Raw genomic sequence first — 16083 nt, 5'->3', positions numbered from 1 at the left:
TTCAAAACTATGGATTCTGTGTCTTGAAATATGGAGAACTCCAAATACTTGATAAGGAGGCTTTAGGTCCAGCTACAAAATTTACATAGGAGAGGAATGAAAATGATAACATCTCATGTACTACTTCCAAAACACAGAAAAACACTTCACGTCTTTTATTTCGATGCCAGAGACCAGAAATTCAAAATAAAGGAAGGCGAGACAGCAAACCAACTCATAAATGCCATAGCGGTTGCTGTCTCAAATCTAGTGCAATGGTTCACTGCACAATCATTCATATCATTGCCAATAAGAACAGTGATACCAGCAGATGCACAAGCTGCGGCAAATGTAAGTGTGGAAGTGATCTGCAGTTAAAGAGAAAAAAAAAAGGTAGAAAACCATATTTGAGGTTGGAAAATAAATAAAACAGATCATCACATTGATAGTTACAACTATGGAGCACTAATTATTTTCATAAAAATGAATACAGGAATAGGAGTTATCTAAGAAAAAAGACCCAAAATTAGTGTCAAATGCAAGATACCAACCCTTAAAGTTTGTCCAATTCCGCCTAAATGGTGTCACCGACAACAAATGATCAGGACAAAAGGCAATGATAATATATACAGTCCTTTTGGTTTATCAAAACCAACCGATGCCATGTCTACCTATAGAAGGACAGCAAGCTGAGCATTAAATAGGCATGAACAATGGATGCAACAAGAATCAGTCCTTAAATCTCCAAGACTAGGATGAAGAGAAACAACTTCAGGAAGATTTAATTGGAAGACAAGTTGGCCCATACAGGCACGTGTAGGGGTGTACAAAAACTGATCAAACCGGCCGGGACCAATGTGGACCGGCCGCCGGAGAATGGAACCAGTCGAAACCGGCAGAGAACCAATCTGCCGGCGGTAGAAATAAGTTAAAACCGATGTCGATTGGTTCGGTTCTGGTTTGAACCTGGTTCAAACCGCCGAAACCGGCCGATTATATATATATATATATATTTTATATATCTTAGGTAAAACGATGCCATTGTGATGGCATCGTTTTACACGTATTGTTTAGAAAAAAAATTTACAATGAAACGAAATGGCGTCATTTCAATTTAGGGTTTAATACCCCTATTCCCTTCTTCTTCTTCTCCCGATTCTCACTCTCTCTCCTCTCTCACATAGCAGCGCATCTCTTTCCGTCTCATTGCGATGCCGAAGGGATGCCGACGACAGACCAGAATCACGCCGAAATTGACGTCACCAGTTTTCTCCCCCTTTACAGGCCGGATTCAGCCGGTTTTATCCATGTATATAAGTTGTCGGTTGGACCGAAACAGTTGGTTTTCACCCCTAGGCACGTATGTAACAATTATAGAACTCACTCAATGCTTTCCATATATTCGAAAAAATGTGAAGCTAACAGTAGGTTTGGGTGGATACATAGGCTGGCAAATAGAGTAACTATAAAAGATAACATCACATATAAGGCAGCTGTTATCCGAGATTTTAAAAAATTGAGAAGGAAGTCAACCATAGCATGCTCCCATTCATAGTAATACCAGCAAAAGTTTTCTTACCCAATCACCAATGGCAAACAAGCTTACAACTCTGGGATTCCGGAAACGGCGCTTTACTAAAATGGCATATACATCGAGAATGGCAAGAGTGAGGCTCCATAAGCTCTGCAAGCTGACAGCAGCGACAAGATAGCTGGCACAGAAAATACCATAAAAACTGTCATGCTATGAGGCAAGAAACAAAGAGCACCTCTGACTCTGACCCATTCTCAAAAGCTAAGAAACAACATATTATCAGCTTGCAGATTATCGCAGTTAGGACTGAAAACGAAAGTCATGTTTGAAACTAGCAGGGTGCTTCAGAAACCAACTTGCACACACTTAAGTCGGATGTAATATGATTTCATCCATCTTTCTATAACAAGCTTACTTAAAACCTGCAAGGTAATAGCCAAGACAAACTCACCCTCAGAGTTTCTGAGTGTCACAGTCAATTTTGACTAGGAGTTTTTCAGTTTCTGCAGAGACACTAAAAACTAAGTGCAGTTTATCCAAGTAAGTGTGATTTGCGACATGCACTCTTTCCTCGAACTTCAGGAGAAGAAACTATAGGCTAGTCAGAATAGTTCTTCATTCAGGGCCTCTAACTAAATTTAGCACCTCTAGCTTCCCCCTAAGCCAACCAATCTCCCCATCAGAGCCAAAACTAAACCAATTTTATTCATTCAATAAAGACTCTGACAGTGTTAAAAATAGTAAGCCTTCTAAAAACTCGCATCCTCAACATAAATTGTAATCCGGAAACAGCGAAACAAAACCCTAATTGTTATAAGCATGGGTCTTATTAAAACAAAGAAATGAAATAGTGTATTACTCGATAGCTACGAATATAAATTCGAAACAAACTATATATTGAATAAATTTCGCAGTTTTGTCACCAAAGAAAACTTAAAATAATAAGAGATTCAAAATCAATGAAAGATAAAGAATGATGGTGCCGGGTACCAGAAGGCGGTGACAGAAGGAAAGTCGCCAGTGGTGGCCATGACGCAGAGTGCGAGGAGGGCAAAAGCAAATTGAGAAAAGCGGAGGACGAGGCCACCGGTAGTGCCAGGCATGCCCTGGATGTCCTTCATCCTGCCTCTGGGCATCGCGTCATTGGCCGCGCCGGTCGCCGGTGGAGCCTCAACTGGGTGCACTGCTGGGTGAATCACGTTCATAGCTTAGCTTAATTGCGTTTATCCTCTCAATCCCAGCAAAATAATAACCAGAAGCAGTCATCCTCCACCATTTTCACATGATGAACGAAAAGTTTTCCTATCTTATTGAATTCAATCTCAGATATCAGAAGCTGAAGCCCTTCTCTTTCTGAGATTATATGCCTTTCCTTTTGCTTTGCCTTGCTTTGCTTTTAGTGGAGAAAGTGGTAGGTGGAGCTCGATGGATGGAAGATCGTGCAACGACGTCGTTCTATAAGTGGAGTATTTGATATTCATATTTCATGTGAAAAATGTAAAAGAAAATTCCCGATCAATTTTTATAATCCATAAATTTTTGCAAATGTCTTGGGTGGACAGATTTTTATAACTCTTCATTGTCTCTGCTCCCTCTCAAATACATTTTAAAAAAATAAAAAATAAAAATTTGAACCACTAAATATAATTTTCATTTTCAGGTTGTGAGAAATTCCAAATGGGCCGATTAGGATGTAATCCAGCTGGGCTGCCATAATAGGCTGATCTTCTCAATGCTTCTGGTCTTGCGTCGACCGATCCATCCGGATAAAGGTTGTCAAAAATGCTCACCTCACTGAGCCCAACATAGTGAGCAGAAAGCTAACCAAAAGGCCCACTATCACTATTTCATATTGTCCATCTTAGAGTGAGAGCCTAAAATGTTTTCAGGAAACCGATGATGTTTCAAAAAGACAATGATGTTTGACAAAGCTTAAGTTGACTTCAAAAAAATAAAAATAAAAATAAAGAAATATAGAGATCTGGTCTTAATGTTACATGTCCTGATTTTCTGTAAAACAGAAATAAGAAATTGGAGAACAGGTTGGAGTTCTCGAATTCCCACGTTGGAAATCAGATTTCTCGGTTGCCATGTACATATTATCTATGGCATTCTTGGATCTTGCTCCCTAAAATAACATAGACCATGGTGGAGTAGCTTGACATTAATTCAGGTCATTGAAATCCGCGTTAAGTTCCCAAAGTTCAACAGTAGTTTTTTTCTCTCTGAATATAAAATTAGAGATCACATTTTTCTCGGAGGGCTTCCCTCGAACATTGCGGCAATGGTTGACCCTGGCATGGTGGCTCTTTTATGCCGAATCGTTGATACCTTTTTTCGGCCACCGTTTAAACACTTTGGGATTTGCTACGTTGTTTATTGATCCCATTTCCACGCACGAGTGTCTTGTCTCTCTTCTTGGATTGCGAACTGGTTCTTGCTTTTCTTTGCTTACAGCTCGTCATCTTTATATGGCAATGTCAAAGATAGATTAGGGTTAGGCCGGCCTTGACTTGTGAATCAGTTTGCTTGGCAAAAACTTGGAAGAAAACACTCTCAGAGTCTCAAATGAGAAAAAAGGGGGATGTTTAGAAGAAAATAGTTACGAACTTTTGATTTGACCGGGAATAATTGTTATTATGCAAGTGTGTATATAATCAAGCATGTCTTGATTCAATGTGAATTATGTATCTCATCAATAAGAATCAATTCAACTAAGCACATGATTAGTTGTAGTAGGCATGTTTAATTAAAAAAGCATATTTGATCATAAAGAGTATCTCAGATGATAAGATATATTTGAAGTTAATTGATTAACTTACGAAAGTGTCACATTTAACAATTTGTCAAAAAAAAACCAAAGGATAAATATTAGTAGAGTCCTGCTAGGTACAGTCCTTGTTGGGGGCCTGCGTGCGGACGAAATGAGCTTTCGGTCATTTACTCTTTAAATTGTGATGAAATGTCAAAAAGGTCCCTAGCATATTTCCCATTCTCAGTTTCTTCTCTCGGCTCTCGCAGACACAACACAGTGCTCTCTAATTCCAAAGCTCTCATTTTTCCTCCCTCCCTAGAGTTGTCTTCCTGCACGTTATTTCCCTCATCCCTGAGCAAGTCCGCCATGTGCAAACGACGTGCTCCCCTAGTTCCTGGGCCTCAAATAATCTGGTCTCCTCAAAGAATCAGACTTTGGGTATGACCTTGTCATTGGAGTAGTCGATACCGACATCTAGCCCAAGCGTAAGAGCGTGAGATTTTAATTAGCAATAAGAACCAAATATGTGAGAGATGCTCAGCAAAATAAGTAATCTGAAATGATTAAAGTTATCATGGATTTTTTTACAAATTTGTAAAGTTCTATAAATCATGCTGATCTCCATCCTTGCAGTTTCATGTAATGCCTGCAAATATTAAAACAGCAAATGGATAAATAGATACAGGAAAAGGGAGGGATCTGGGGTTAGATCTCTAGTTTTGGCCAGGAAAGGAAATTCACATATATTGCCTACAATAATGATTCAGTCTTTTTCAACTTGCATGCTTCTTTGCAGAAACCTGATGAACATTTTCTCTCGCCAGAGTTATGCACATACCATTTCAAAGCTCATTGAATCACTAAGATACCGGCATCTGGATGAATGAGATCTTGGCCCTATACCCTCCAAGTGGAAAGGCCGATGTGTCGCCACCAAGGACTTCCCTTCCTCCTCCTGCAACCGCAAGCTCATCGGCGCTAAATACTTCTGCTTTGGCTTCGAGTCCACCAACGACAAAATGAACGAGACCAACGATATCGTTTATGTGTTTTACTCCATAGAACGATAGCGTTTTGACTATTAATGAAACGATTCGTTCCTAGCGTGCGCGGAGAGTCCCAAAGTGCAGACTACATATAGAATTTTCCATATTAGTATATTTAATTTTAAAAGCTCTCCTAAGAATTGCTAGGTGTTACCACTAAAACATTATCTGTTACATTATCTGTCAAGATACCAACCTATTCGGCAGTAATTCAGTAAATGTTTTGACTTGAGCAATATATATTTTTTGAAGTTCTAGGAAGGCTTGCACTTGCAACTGAATTTTTGCAAGCTATTTTTAAGATTCATTTGAATAGTAAGATGAGTTGATATTGTTTGTGAATAATAGTAAGATTATTAGTTGAAAATAAATGAAATGAGATAATTTCATCTCTCATATTAATCCAAACGGTTAGTAGAACACTTCTGGCACTTAAGAAGTGTTTTCTTGTTTGTCTTTTTTTTTTTTTTCGTAATTTCAGCTAATTTGAAATTCAAAACTTTTTTATTTTTCCCCGGGTTCCGAAATTGGATGAAGAGGATTATCCCACATCTCCAAAGCAAAGAAAGCTACGAGAAAATCGCAACAGCAAATTCAACTGTACAATAAGGCAGTTGACTGCCCGTTCTCTACCTTCCTAGGTTGTCACTACTGGAATCTGTAAGAATGGTTAGCCTTCTTTGCCGTCTTCACAATACAGTATCTTGCTCAGCATCTATTAACTCTTCATGCCGAACATATTGGCCAGCTTTCCATGCAGTTCCTGGTATGACCCTAGAACCGACAGATCAAGGGTCGGACCCCGTCCTCCGATTCCATGAAGGCCTTGCAATGACCTGTGTCCAAAGCAACATCATTTGTATGGTGACCTCTATACCAGGGAGACCCTCCGTCTGAAGAATTTTCCAGCGAACCATTCTGATGTGAAACTGAACCATCAGAGAAGTTTCCTGTCTTCTCAGGGCTCCCAGCTGATGAGCCGTTTCCAGTTGTATCACCAGAACAGCTCTTAGAAGTCTGCTGCTCGGTCAGGATAAGTTGCCCAAACAATACAATATGGGGCGTCTTTACTTGTTTGTTTTCCTTCAAATTCTGGGTGGAATTCCCCATTGTCAGCAGGCAAGATAAATCGTTTGTTTCAGCACTGGCCACCATGTTGGTATGAGGGACTCGAGAAGGAGGAGCAGCCCGATCAAGCTGCTGAAAACCAATTGGAAACAGATTTGACTGCATTTTGTTGTGAAAATCTCCTGCAGAAAGCCCAAATTGAGCATGCCTGGCTCCCTGTATGCCTGCAGGAATACCGTCTGAAATTCTACTTAGGGAGCTACTGCGGTTAAGGCCATTGCTGGGAAAAGATGGCATTGCAAATTGGCCAAGTAAGGAATAATCTGGGTGCTGTGGAAGCCGCAACTTTTTTCTTGGTGGTGAGAATGGGGGGAGATGGATTACCGGTAAGTTTGATACCACTTCAACCAACCATGGGCTAACGCGCTTCACATTTTGGAGTAAATCTGGCTCGTCCCATGTTACCTGATAGATGGAATTTTTCAAATAAGTCGTTAGAAGCATGAATTTACTCAAACTAACCAGATCGAATAAAGCCAACAAGGAAACCTATGCAGGACCTGGGCAACAACTGATGCACGAGTTGTACTTGGGCTACAACCAGATTAGCATCTATATTGAACATAATGCGTAATTATTAAAGAATATGGGAATTAGCCAGCAGGATCATCGGCACGAAAGCTTCAACCAAATATGAATATACCATTAAAGAATAAGCATTGAATCAGAAACAAAATAATAGCCCAAGTGACGAGTTTCACCGGACAACAAGCAAACCACTGCATGAGTTTTATTTGCTTGCTCATGGAAATCCATATCTCTATCATAAAAGTCACAGAAATTAACACTTCAGGCTTTTGAGGATAATCTTAGAACCTTTAGATGCACAATACCATATATGTTGCTGCCTGAAGTATGAAGCAATGAAAACTTTTACGAAGACGACATAATGGGGATATGAAAGGAAACCATACCTGTAAAAGACGCCATGGAGAATCAGGCCAACGAACAGGATCAGCAACCTGAACAGAAGATATGGTTCCCATGAACCAGCTTATCCTAGAGGAATCCTCTGTCTCAAAAGGCATTTTAAACCTCATCCCAGCGGACCACTGAATCTGCATTGCAGCTCTGACTGCAGAGGCCTTGACAAAAAACTCCGGTGTGCTTGCACGCGGGTAGTACACAACCTCAAAGGGCTGCCTGTTGGCAGCAAGATTAGCAGCTTCCACCACAGATTCATCCCTCACTCTTCCCCTCAATTCCGCACCACAACTTCTTCTCATCGATTTATTCTCGCCCTCCCTCAAAAATCCAGAGTACCCGCCAAATGGAGAGCCACAGTTTGAAACCTCCTGGTTCCACCCAGACAAGTACTGGCTTCCACCACCAATTCCTCTCTTAGCCCTCCTTACCCCAACACAAAGATCCCCATTTTCCGCTCTCAAGAACACGATGGAGTCCCCGGCAACAAGCTTCTTCTGGTTCACGAAATTACTCCACCCCGTCGTCAGAAGGTGACGGCGAGGCGTCCCTCTGTATATATGCCTAAACTTCCAAACCCCACCATGCACATCCTTGGCTAAAATGGTCTGAACCGGAGGCTCCGCGTTATAGTCCAAGCGCGGAAAGATAGTCTCCGCGCAATAACGAGGCACAGAGAAACCCCCACCATTGTTTGCATCGGATTGAGTCAACGTCTTGGCAAAAGAAACTGGTTTTTCTTGCTCCTCAATCCCACTATTTCCTACAAAACCATCATCCTCAAAACCCCATTCATTGTCTCTCAAAGGCGTTAATTTTATTTTAGAGAAAACCTCATCGGTCTCAGGGTCTGCCATGTACTTTATAGCAGAGACCCTGCAGAGAATAAGCGAGGGAATCCAGGAGTTCGCGACATCTGTGGCCCCGCCGAGGGCGTGCTCGGCGTGGCCTTGAGGGAAGTAGAAGACCTTTGAATTGATTGGTGGCATTTGAACCATCCCACCAGCACAGGCGTGCCATAGCTGAGAATCCAAGCACTTGTCTGAGTTCCTCACTGGTAATTCTTTTGCAGAATCCATCACCGTAATAATTGTTAAGATCGAAGCCTTTTTATACTCCCTGCATGACAAGATTTAGAAGGCCAAATCAGAATATATTGCAACAAAACCTTTTTCTAATCTAAATATAGAGAATATTCAAAGAGAATATCGTCCACTGTTTGGATGCTGAGAAAACCGAGCAAATCTAGAGGATAAAAAACAGAGAAAACAAAAAAAAGCAACTGAGCCTTGAGGTGAAACCAAAAAAAAAAAAACAAAGACAGAGAGACGAACAGAAACAAAAACTCGAACTTTTCCAGCATTACGTCAGGATTCACAGCAAACAAATGAGACGACATATAGAGCATAAACTTTTACAACTTTGAAACGAGACAAAGGGAGAGACTCGTTTACCTTTTAAAAAACGCAGAACGAAAAGGAATTCACAAACACACTTCAGCTTCTACGAGCGTTTTAATTCCTTCAACGAGGAGAAGTACGAACACCAGAACGCATACCACAGGAAAATCAAACACCAAGAAACAGAGAAATTCTCAAATCTAATTTCTTGGGAAAGAGTGAATAAGACCAGGAAGGAAAGAAGATTGTGACTGTATGTATATCAGAAGGGGAGCACCTGAAGATTCCTCGGTTGCCGACCAGACTGAAAATAAGTGAGAGAGATTTGACGGAACAGAACAGAAGAAATAGTGGATAAAATACTGACACAAATTTTTATTTTTACTTTTTTATTTTTCTTTTGGGGATGGGAAAAGTCCAAGTTAGACCAATTGCCAGCATTCAGGTGATTTTCTCCTCTTTTTTCCTTCGATGTCGCTGTTTCTGTTTCTGTAAATCAGATCTTAAACACTGATTCACTGAACACACGCACTTCTCGTCTTTTTCCTTTTCCCCACTCCCCGTTGTTTACTAGCTTGTATTCTCGGTTAATGGCGCGTGGTCTACGTCCCTATTTACCACTGCTGTTTAAAAGCACTGGCCACTACCAATTTTTCAATTCGTATGGAGTTGCAGCAGAAATCGCGGTGCCGGCAAGAAAATATTTGCTTAAAAAAAACAAAAACAGAAACAAAAACAAAAACTATTACAGATTTGACTTGAGAGTTGACAGCGCAACGCAGTGAAGTGTATTGCACGCCGATGCAAAGCAAGTAGGGGCGGCAAATCACAAATGAGAAAAACTTCCTTAAACACACAAAAGAAACATCGAATTAATTAATAAAACCAAAATCGAGATTCATGGGGGGTTGGGTTCTTGCCTACGAATCGCAATAACGTAAATATATGTCACGTGCATTCCTGAAATCATGGCAACCCCCCTTAACCATTTTACACCCCTTGGTCAACACCATCACTCTTTCTTAACCATTATTTATGCCTATGGTTGGTGTTCCACTTCCCATTTCTTGGTCGTGGTAATTCTCGGAATATGCATTGGACATTTTGGTCAAATTACAACTTCCAAGTTTGTTTGTGGGTCATTTGATTGATAAGTTTAACACGTCGTTGGCTTGAAAGTTGAAAACTCTTCAGAATGTCTTCATTTATTTATAATTATAATAGATGTCGACATAACAATTGTGTTTACAAATCTACTAATCACGAGTTGGTACGTAAATACACCATATTTTTACAGGATTCATTGCAATTATAGAATAATCAGATATATTTGTGAAAAATTCTGTACACTACAATACTATATACACATTGTCTCGCTCTTGTCCTAAAGTGTTAACATGACATTATCATGACCCTTGAATTTGGATATGTTTTTTAGGAGAGAAATCCTCTAATTGATTATAGTAATTAAGATACAACTATAATATATAGCATATTTACTTTTACATTAGTGATTCATTGGGTCATGTGTTAATAAAACATACTTGTACCTTATAATACTGACAAATGACTCATGTCATGGATAACTTTTCGTATTTATAATCCGGAAAATGCTGATTAATTATGCTTGTGGGTCTACATGCTAATAGTGACAATATTGAGCTAATATATATCCCATGATCAGTAGGATATTAAAAACATATATATGATTTTCAATGCAATGTGACAATGACACAGGCAGTAAGTGCAAGGATAATGCACCAAAAGTACGATTGCTTGGAAAAGCCAAAATATTCGGCAGACGACCTTGGTCGGTCGGTCTAGTTATATACATGACATTGTTCGGTGATGCTATTTTCTGAGGAAACAACGTAAGGAATCGTCGTCCGAATTGCCCATCGTCAATTGCGCTTTAGTGCGTGGATTAGTTCTCTCATAAATATAAACATAAAGATCAAAGTGAGAAGAAAGGTATTGCATGCATGCAGTTTCAATTACAAATCTAATACACACTCTTCCTCTTCACATTTTAAATTTTAATCCTTTTACAAATAAAATGATGGTATAACAATAATATAAAAACGTATATATATATATATGACTTACAAATGCATTAATTATTCTAAAATAAATGGGATTTATAGATGATAGGTGGGACTAAACTGCTGATCAATCATTATATATTTTCAATGACTTAACATTAATGCGTACGTGCATGGGGAACTACTCTACATGATTCGTGATGAATTATTCCGTTCATAGAATAGACGACATTTCTCTAATTAGAGTGGATGCAAGAAAACTAAGTACGTACCAACAAACAACCAGTAAGACAACTCGATCGATCTGTACCCCTCTCTCTCTCTCTCTCTCTCTCTCTCTCTCTCTCTCTCTATATATATATATAGTACTGCTGATAAAGATTATAAATTATTGTTCAACGTACGTGGACTTTGAAAAAAAAAATAATCATAAAAATAAGGACATGTAACAGAATTTTTTGTCACTAGTTTCCATACAGATCATAATTTGGTGCAGTTTATTGATGAGATCAACAATCCTTCTCGTGATGGAGAGAAGCTTTAAGAAAAAATAAATAAATGGCAGTCCCTGTCTACCCTGAATTTCAGCTTCTCTCTCAAACAATCAAAAGATATTACGATTTTGCTAGCTGTACGCGTGAAGCAAAGCAAATTGAATTTGTCATTTTCATAAACACATAAGACATTTTACAGAAATAATTAATATGTACAACGACACCGATTTGACTCGGCCCGTTCACGAAAACCTCATCTTCAACAAAACTTATGAAGAAAAAAAAAAAAAGGAAAAAACATGACCCATACATTAATTTTAGAGCAATTAATCCCACAGTCTGATATCATCAATTTTGTCGGACTTTTAGTTCATTCGTTTGAATTTAAACAAAGCTCGGGCCACGACCACACCCTATCCAAACCTATACCTTACACGGATTGATCATGGGGTCCTTTCAAAAAAGTGATTGTCTTCTGGTTGTCTTTCTTCGCGTGGGTTTTGATTAGGAACACGCACGCTGCATGGCCGACCATCAGATTTTCAACATTCAATCCTTTTATTCTTCGTTTTCGCCAAAGAGAAAATTGGAACAGATACTCAGAGTTTTTGTCGGACGTAAGTGTTTGATGCATGTGAATCACACCTTGCCTGCCCAATTAGACGGCCGGAGGAGTGCTAACGACTAACGTTACGGAGGTCGGTGTGGAACAACCCAACGGGCCGAGCATGTTTACTGCAGTAGAATAGTTTATATCTCCCGCTGGGGGCTTGGGGATTAGCAATGTATTTTTATGTTTTTTTTTAAATTTATTTTTAATATAAAGTTTTTTAATAACTTTAAATATTTTAAAAAAATCATAATATTATTAAATTTTTAATATTTAAAATATTAAAAAATTTATATAAAAAATAATTTAAAAAATATATATGTAAAATAATATTACATTCCAGCGAAAGCTCCCAGCGAAAGCTGTGACCCTTAACTTTTTTATTTCACTCGGCAGCTCTGAGCCGTGTGTGATTAACTGTAAACGATCTTTGTCACGTGCGGACAGAGGGTTGCGGTCTTCCACGTGGCTAAACACGACGTGGTGACCCCACAATACCCTGTGAATCTAGTCAGTGACGTGTTGTGAAGTGACGTGCCAGGACCACTGACGTGGGTCCGTGTCGGAATCTCTGTCGTAACTTCTGGTCCTAGGTACAGTAAAATTTCAACTAGGAACGCAAAAAGAGTCTATTCAACATTTATTTTTTTTACAATTTTCTTATTATTTCATAATATAAATTTATAAATAATATTTTAATTATTTAATATCACATTATAAAATAATAAAAATAATAAATAATATTAAATAAAAATTAATTTTTTTTATTTTTAAATATACTATTTATTATCTCAATTTTTATTATTCATATATCATGATATTAAATAATTACAAATTATTTATTATATTTTATTTATAAATTTATTATTTAATATTATCTTATAAAATGGTGAAAAAATATGAGAAAAATAATAAAAAATAGATATTTTCATTCGTGATCGATATCCGGATACAACTTTTATGAATCCATAGATAATTACCAGCAATAAATACTATACAAATTTATTAAAACGTCCATCAACCGATCGAGGAAACAAATCCAGATACAGGTCACGACTCTTATTTTTTATATGTTAAAATAAATGAATCGTTTTTGTGAAGAATAATATTACGTATAATTATAGAATATATAATAACTGTATAATTATTTTAAAAAATAATAAAATTTATTATTTTTTTATTATTATATAAATTTCATATTTATTTTTTTTAAAAGAGATTATGCAATATTTACATTATATTATTAGAAGATAAAGACATTGATTATTGAAATAGCTATGATCATTTATTCATTTGTGTCAAAGAGCTACCGACAAATACGTGAATATGAAAACATGACACGTATTTTCTAAGCCTGGTCAAGTTTTTTTAAAAAATAAAAATAAAAATAAAACGTAACATATATATATATATATAATTTGGAGCATGCAGTTTAATGCTCTCGATGAGGACGAGTATGGCCTCTAACGTCGGTCGCTTGGTATTGGTTGCAATAACATGGTGAAGGGTGTGGTGGGGGCAGCAGTGGGGTTTTTGGAGTCTGGCTTGTGATAAGCAAACAAAGATTCCCCATGTGAAGTGAAGGGACACCAAAAGCAAGCGTGCGTACGTGCAATAAATTTAAGATCCCAGCGCAGGGTCCTCGTTGCATGAGAGCCTAACTTTGAATGCCTACACGTACACGCATGCGGAGGAGACGTACTGCTCATATGCCACTCCGTTGGCTGTGGCCGTGGCCGCCGGCAACGCATCTGTGTTCTTGCTTCAAAATCAAAAAGCTACGACGTACAGCTAGCTCTTGGTCAACCAGTAATTAATGGTGCATCTACCATTAAGACTTTTTATTAGTATTATTTTGTTACAATAACAGGCAATAATATATTATAAACAGATCACAGCTTTGATTTCATCGACTCAAATTTCGTCAATGGTGTGGTTTCCCACCTCTCAAAGAAGAAGTATGGATCAATACTGTATTTATAATCTTCTAATGGAGATCCCCAAGACTCTTGGGCCAAGAGATCGTAACAATCAATGAATTGACCAGCTCGGCTCGTCTTCTTTTTTAAATTCTTAGAGAGCTCCTGAATTCTTTAGGCCCTCAAATTGTTCGAGATCATGGTCCGGCACACGATAATAATCATATCACCAAACTCCAAATGGTGATGTCACTAAGTCCAACACAACCATTTGGTGGACTTTTCTTAAGGTTAATTTGTTTGAGGTATCGGAAGAGCACTTTTGTTCGTTGTAGCCCAAAAACATTATTTCGGCTAAGAGCCCAAACTTGTATAACACGATAAAACCACGTTGCGAAATACCAGCCCAATAATAAGTAAGTAAACCCCCGACGAAACTATAAACACGTCGCCCAGTATTTTTGTTTAACGACCACATCAAGGTTAAGATCCAAATAATTTTGTTTGCCCGATGCCAGGCAAATGGATCAGCATGTAAGCTTTTCATGTTAGAGCATTAGTAATGGACTAGCTAAATGTCAATACAAGTCCAAACTTTAGTTAGATGTGAGAAAAAGTCTTCACATTAGACTAGCCAATGGTCCAAAGCTTAAGATTTGATGAATAGTAAATCTTAAGTCATCTCCAAATATGGCTAGCTACTATTCACAATGGAAAGTAATATTAAATTATTTAATCACTTCCCTCTCTCTTTGAATGGTAAAACATGCATGGCATGCACATTATTTCTATTGATTGATAGAGTAGACACATTATTTCTACAAAGTATAAAGATTTAAAAAATATATAAATTGTATTTGTAAAAATAAAAAATAAAAAAAATTATATTATTATTTTAATTTTATAATGGCTAGTCCAATGTAGACTTACCTAGTCAAAAATTGATATTATAGCCAAATTTTAGACTTGGCAATGCCATCGCCAATGCTCTTAGGAGGGTAAATAGACAGCTTTTTTATTGTTCTTTTTCTTTCGGTTAGGAGAATATTTTAGCCTGAATGTTGAAGTAATTTTAGATAATCTGTAAATAATAAATAATAATAAAATAAAATAAAATAATTTATAAATAGTAATGAGTAGTCTCACTTACCTTAATATTCCATTAGAACAAGAACGGTCGTAATCAAGCGCCGCTCAAAACATGCCTTGGAAAGGACTTCACCCGTTACAATTAAAAAGTCCAAATCAGCATATGAAATTGTAGTAACCGAAGCGATTGCTGTAATCAAATCGGTTTGATACCCTCGACCTCGACAGTACTATTGATTGTTGGTGGTAAAGTTGCAAATGTTTAATCAATCATTAGGTTGGGGTGGGTCGGATTGGGACATATTGCCGAATGCATCAGGCGTTGGGCATGATGGGGGATCATTTTGCTGAGGCCTAAAGCAATCTATAAAGATGATTTAATCACCAACCCAAATGATGTTTTTCAGCTAAAGTTGGGTCATGTTCGCGCGACCTTCCCAATTCGAAATAACGTGTTGACATTGTCATCTCAACTCCACCTAAACGCGTTTAAAGATGAATATTTTGTCCCAATAATCATCATAAATTATCATCACCATCAAAATTTGGCAGAATAGCCAAATCAATAAGGACAAATAATACATTTCCAAGTAGTGACAAGTTATTAAAGAATGAGAGGATTTGAAGTCCCCCCCCTTTAGAGAGTATGATCCTTGTTGAATTCTCAATTTGGCAGCATGACTCGTGAGCGTTGGGAGCAAATACCTCTGTCCTTCGCTAATATAGTCGTAGAGGCAACGATTGAGATCCCCCTCCTAACTGCTTGAGCGAATTAGACTAGACTCCTTGAAAGGTCCACAAATCTTGCCAAGTGAACAAAAACACTTGACAAAGAAGTTACAGTGCATATGTTTCTGCATTCCTACTCATGTATTATTCTGTTGCACTTGTATTTCCTATGCGATATTAATGTTTTATATTGCAATGGATATTGCCGTACGTATCATTTCAATTAATAAGAAAGAACCCTTTGATTTCGTAGATAATCAGCATTCAAATAATAGAACTTACTTTCAATGCAAACAAACGTAAAAGCAAAATCATTTCATATGGATGGTGTATGGTGTAAAATCTTTCAAATAGCATTATTCATTAAGGAAAATGGGAAAGAGAGAAATATTGAGAAGAAACTAGAGTGCCCCTGGAGATCAGGCAGCTAGGTG

At 37.9% G+C, this 16083-nt stretch overlaps 1 protein-coding gene and 1 pseudogene across 2 annotated transcripts; both read right to left on the bottom strand.

The window, feature by feature from the left end:
* Positions 1 to 2922, bottom strand: LOC109008974 (CASP-like protein 5A2). Of its 2 annotated transcripts, XM_018989290.2 has the most exons (4): positions 2504 to 2922; positions 1559 to 1691; positions 531 to 650; positions 234 to 347 (listed from the first exon to the last, which is right to left on the bottom strand). In XM_018989290.2, the coding sequence occupies exons 1-3, from the start codon at positions 2716 to 2718 to the stop codon at positions 564 to 566; spliced, it is 435 nt and encodes a 144-aa protein (XP_018844835.1). In that variant the 5' UTR covers positions 2719 to 2922; the 3' UTR covers positions 234 to 347; positions 531 to 563. The 2 variants fall into 2 exon arrangements, with proteins under 2 accessions (XP_018844834.1, XP_018844835.1); XM_018989289.2 differs by lacking the exon at positions 531 to 650 and having other exon boundaries at positions 1 to 347; positions 2504 to 2918.
* A 2945-nt stretch (positions 2923 to 5867) lies between these two features.
* On the bottom strand, positions 5868 to 9097 carry LOC109008973 (annotated as a pseudogene).
* Positions 9098 to 16083: the final 6986 nt, after the last annotated feature.

The sequence above is a fragment of the Juglans regia genome, chromosome 12, assembly GCF_001411555.2.
Source record: "Juglans regia cultivar Chandler chromosome 12, Walnut 2.0, whole genome shotgun sequence".
NCBI lineage: Eukaryota > Viridiplantae > Streptophyta > Magnoliopsida > Fagales > Juglandaceae > Juglans > Juglans regia.
The sequence above is the reverse complement of the archived record's forward strand: the minus strand, read 5'-3'. Positions and strand labels throughout refer to the sequence as shown.

Bases quoted from the DNA above. Each gene is read 5' to 3' on its own strand.
- LOC109008974 (XM_018989289.2), bottom strand. From the start codon at position 2,718: ATGAACGTGATTCACCCAGCAGTGCACCCAGTTGAGGCTCCACCGGCG. The intron at 1,692-2,503 runs GTACCCGGCACC...TTTCTGTGCCAG, and splicing joins CCTTCTGTCACCGCCTTCTG to CTATCTTGTCGCTGCTGTCA. The intron at 348-1,558 runs GTAAGAAAACTT...CTTTAACTGCAG, and splicing joins TGTTTGCCATTGGTGATTGG to ATCACTTCCACACTTACATT.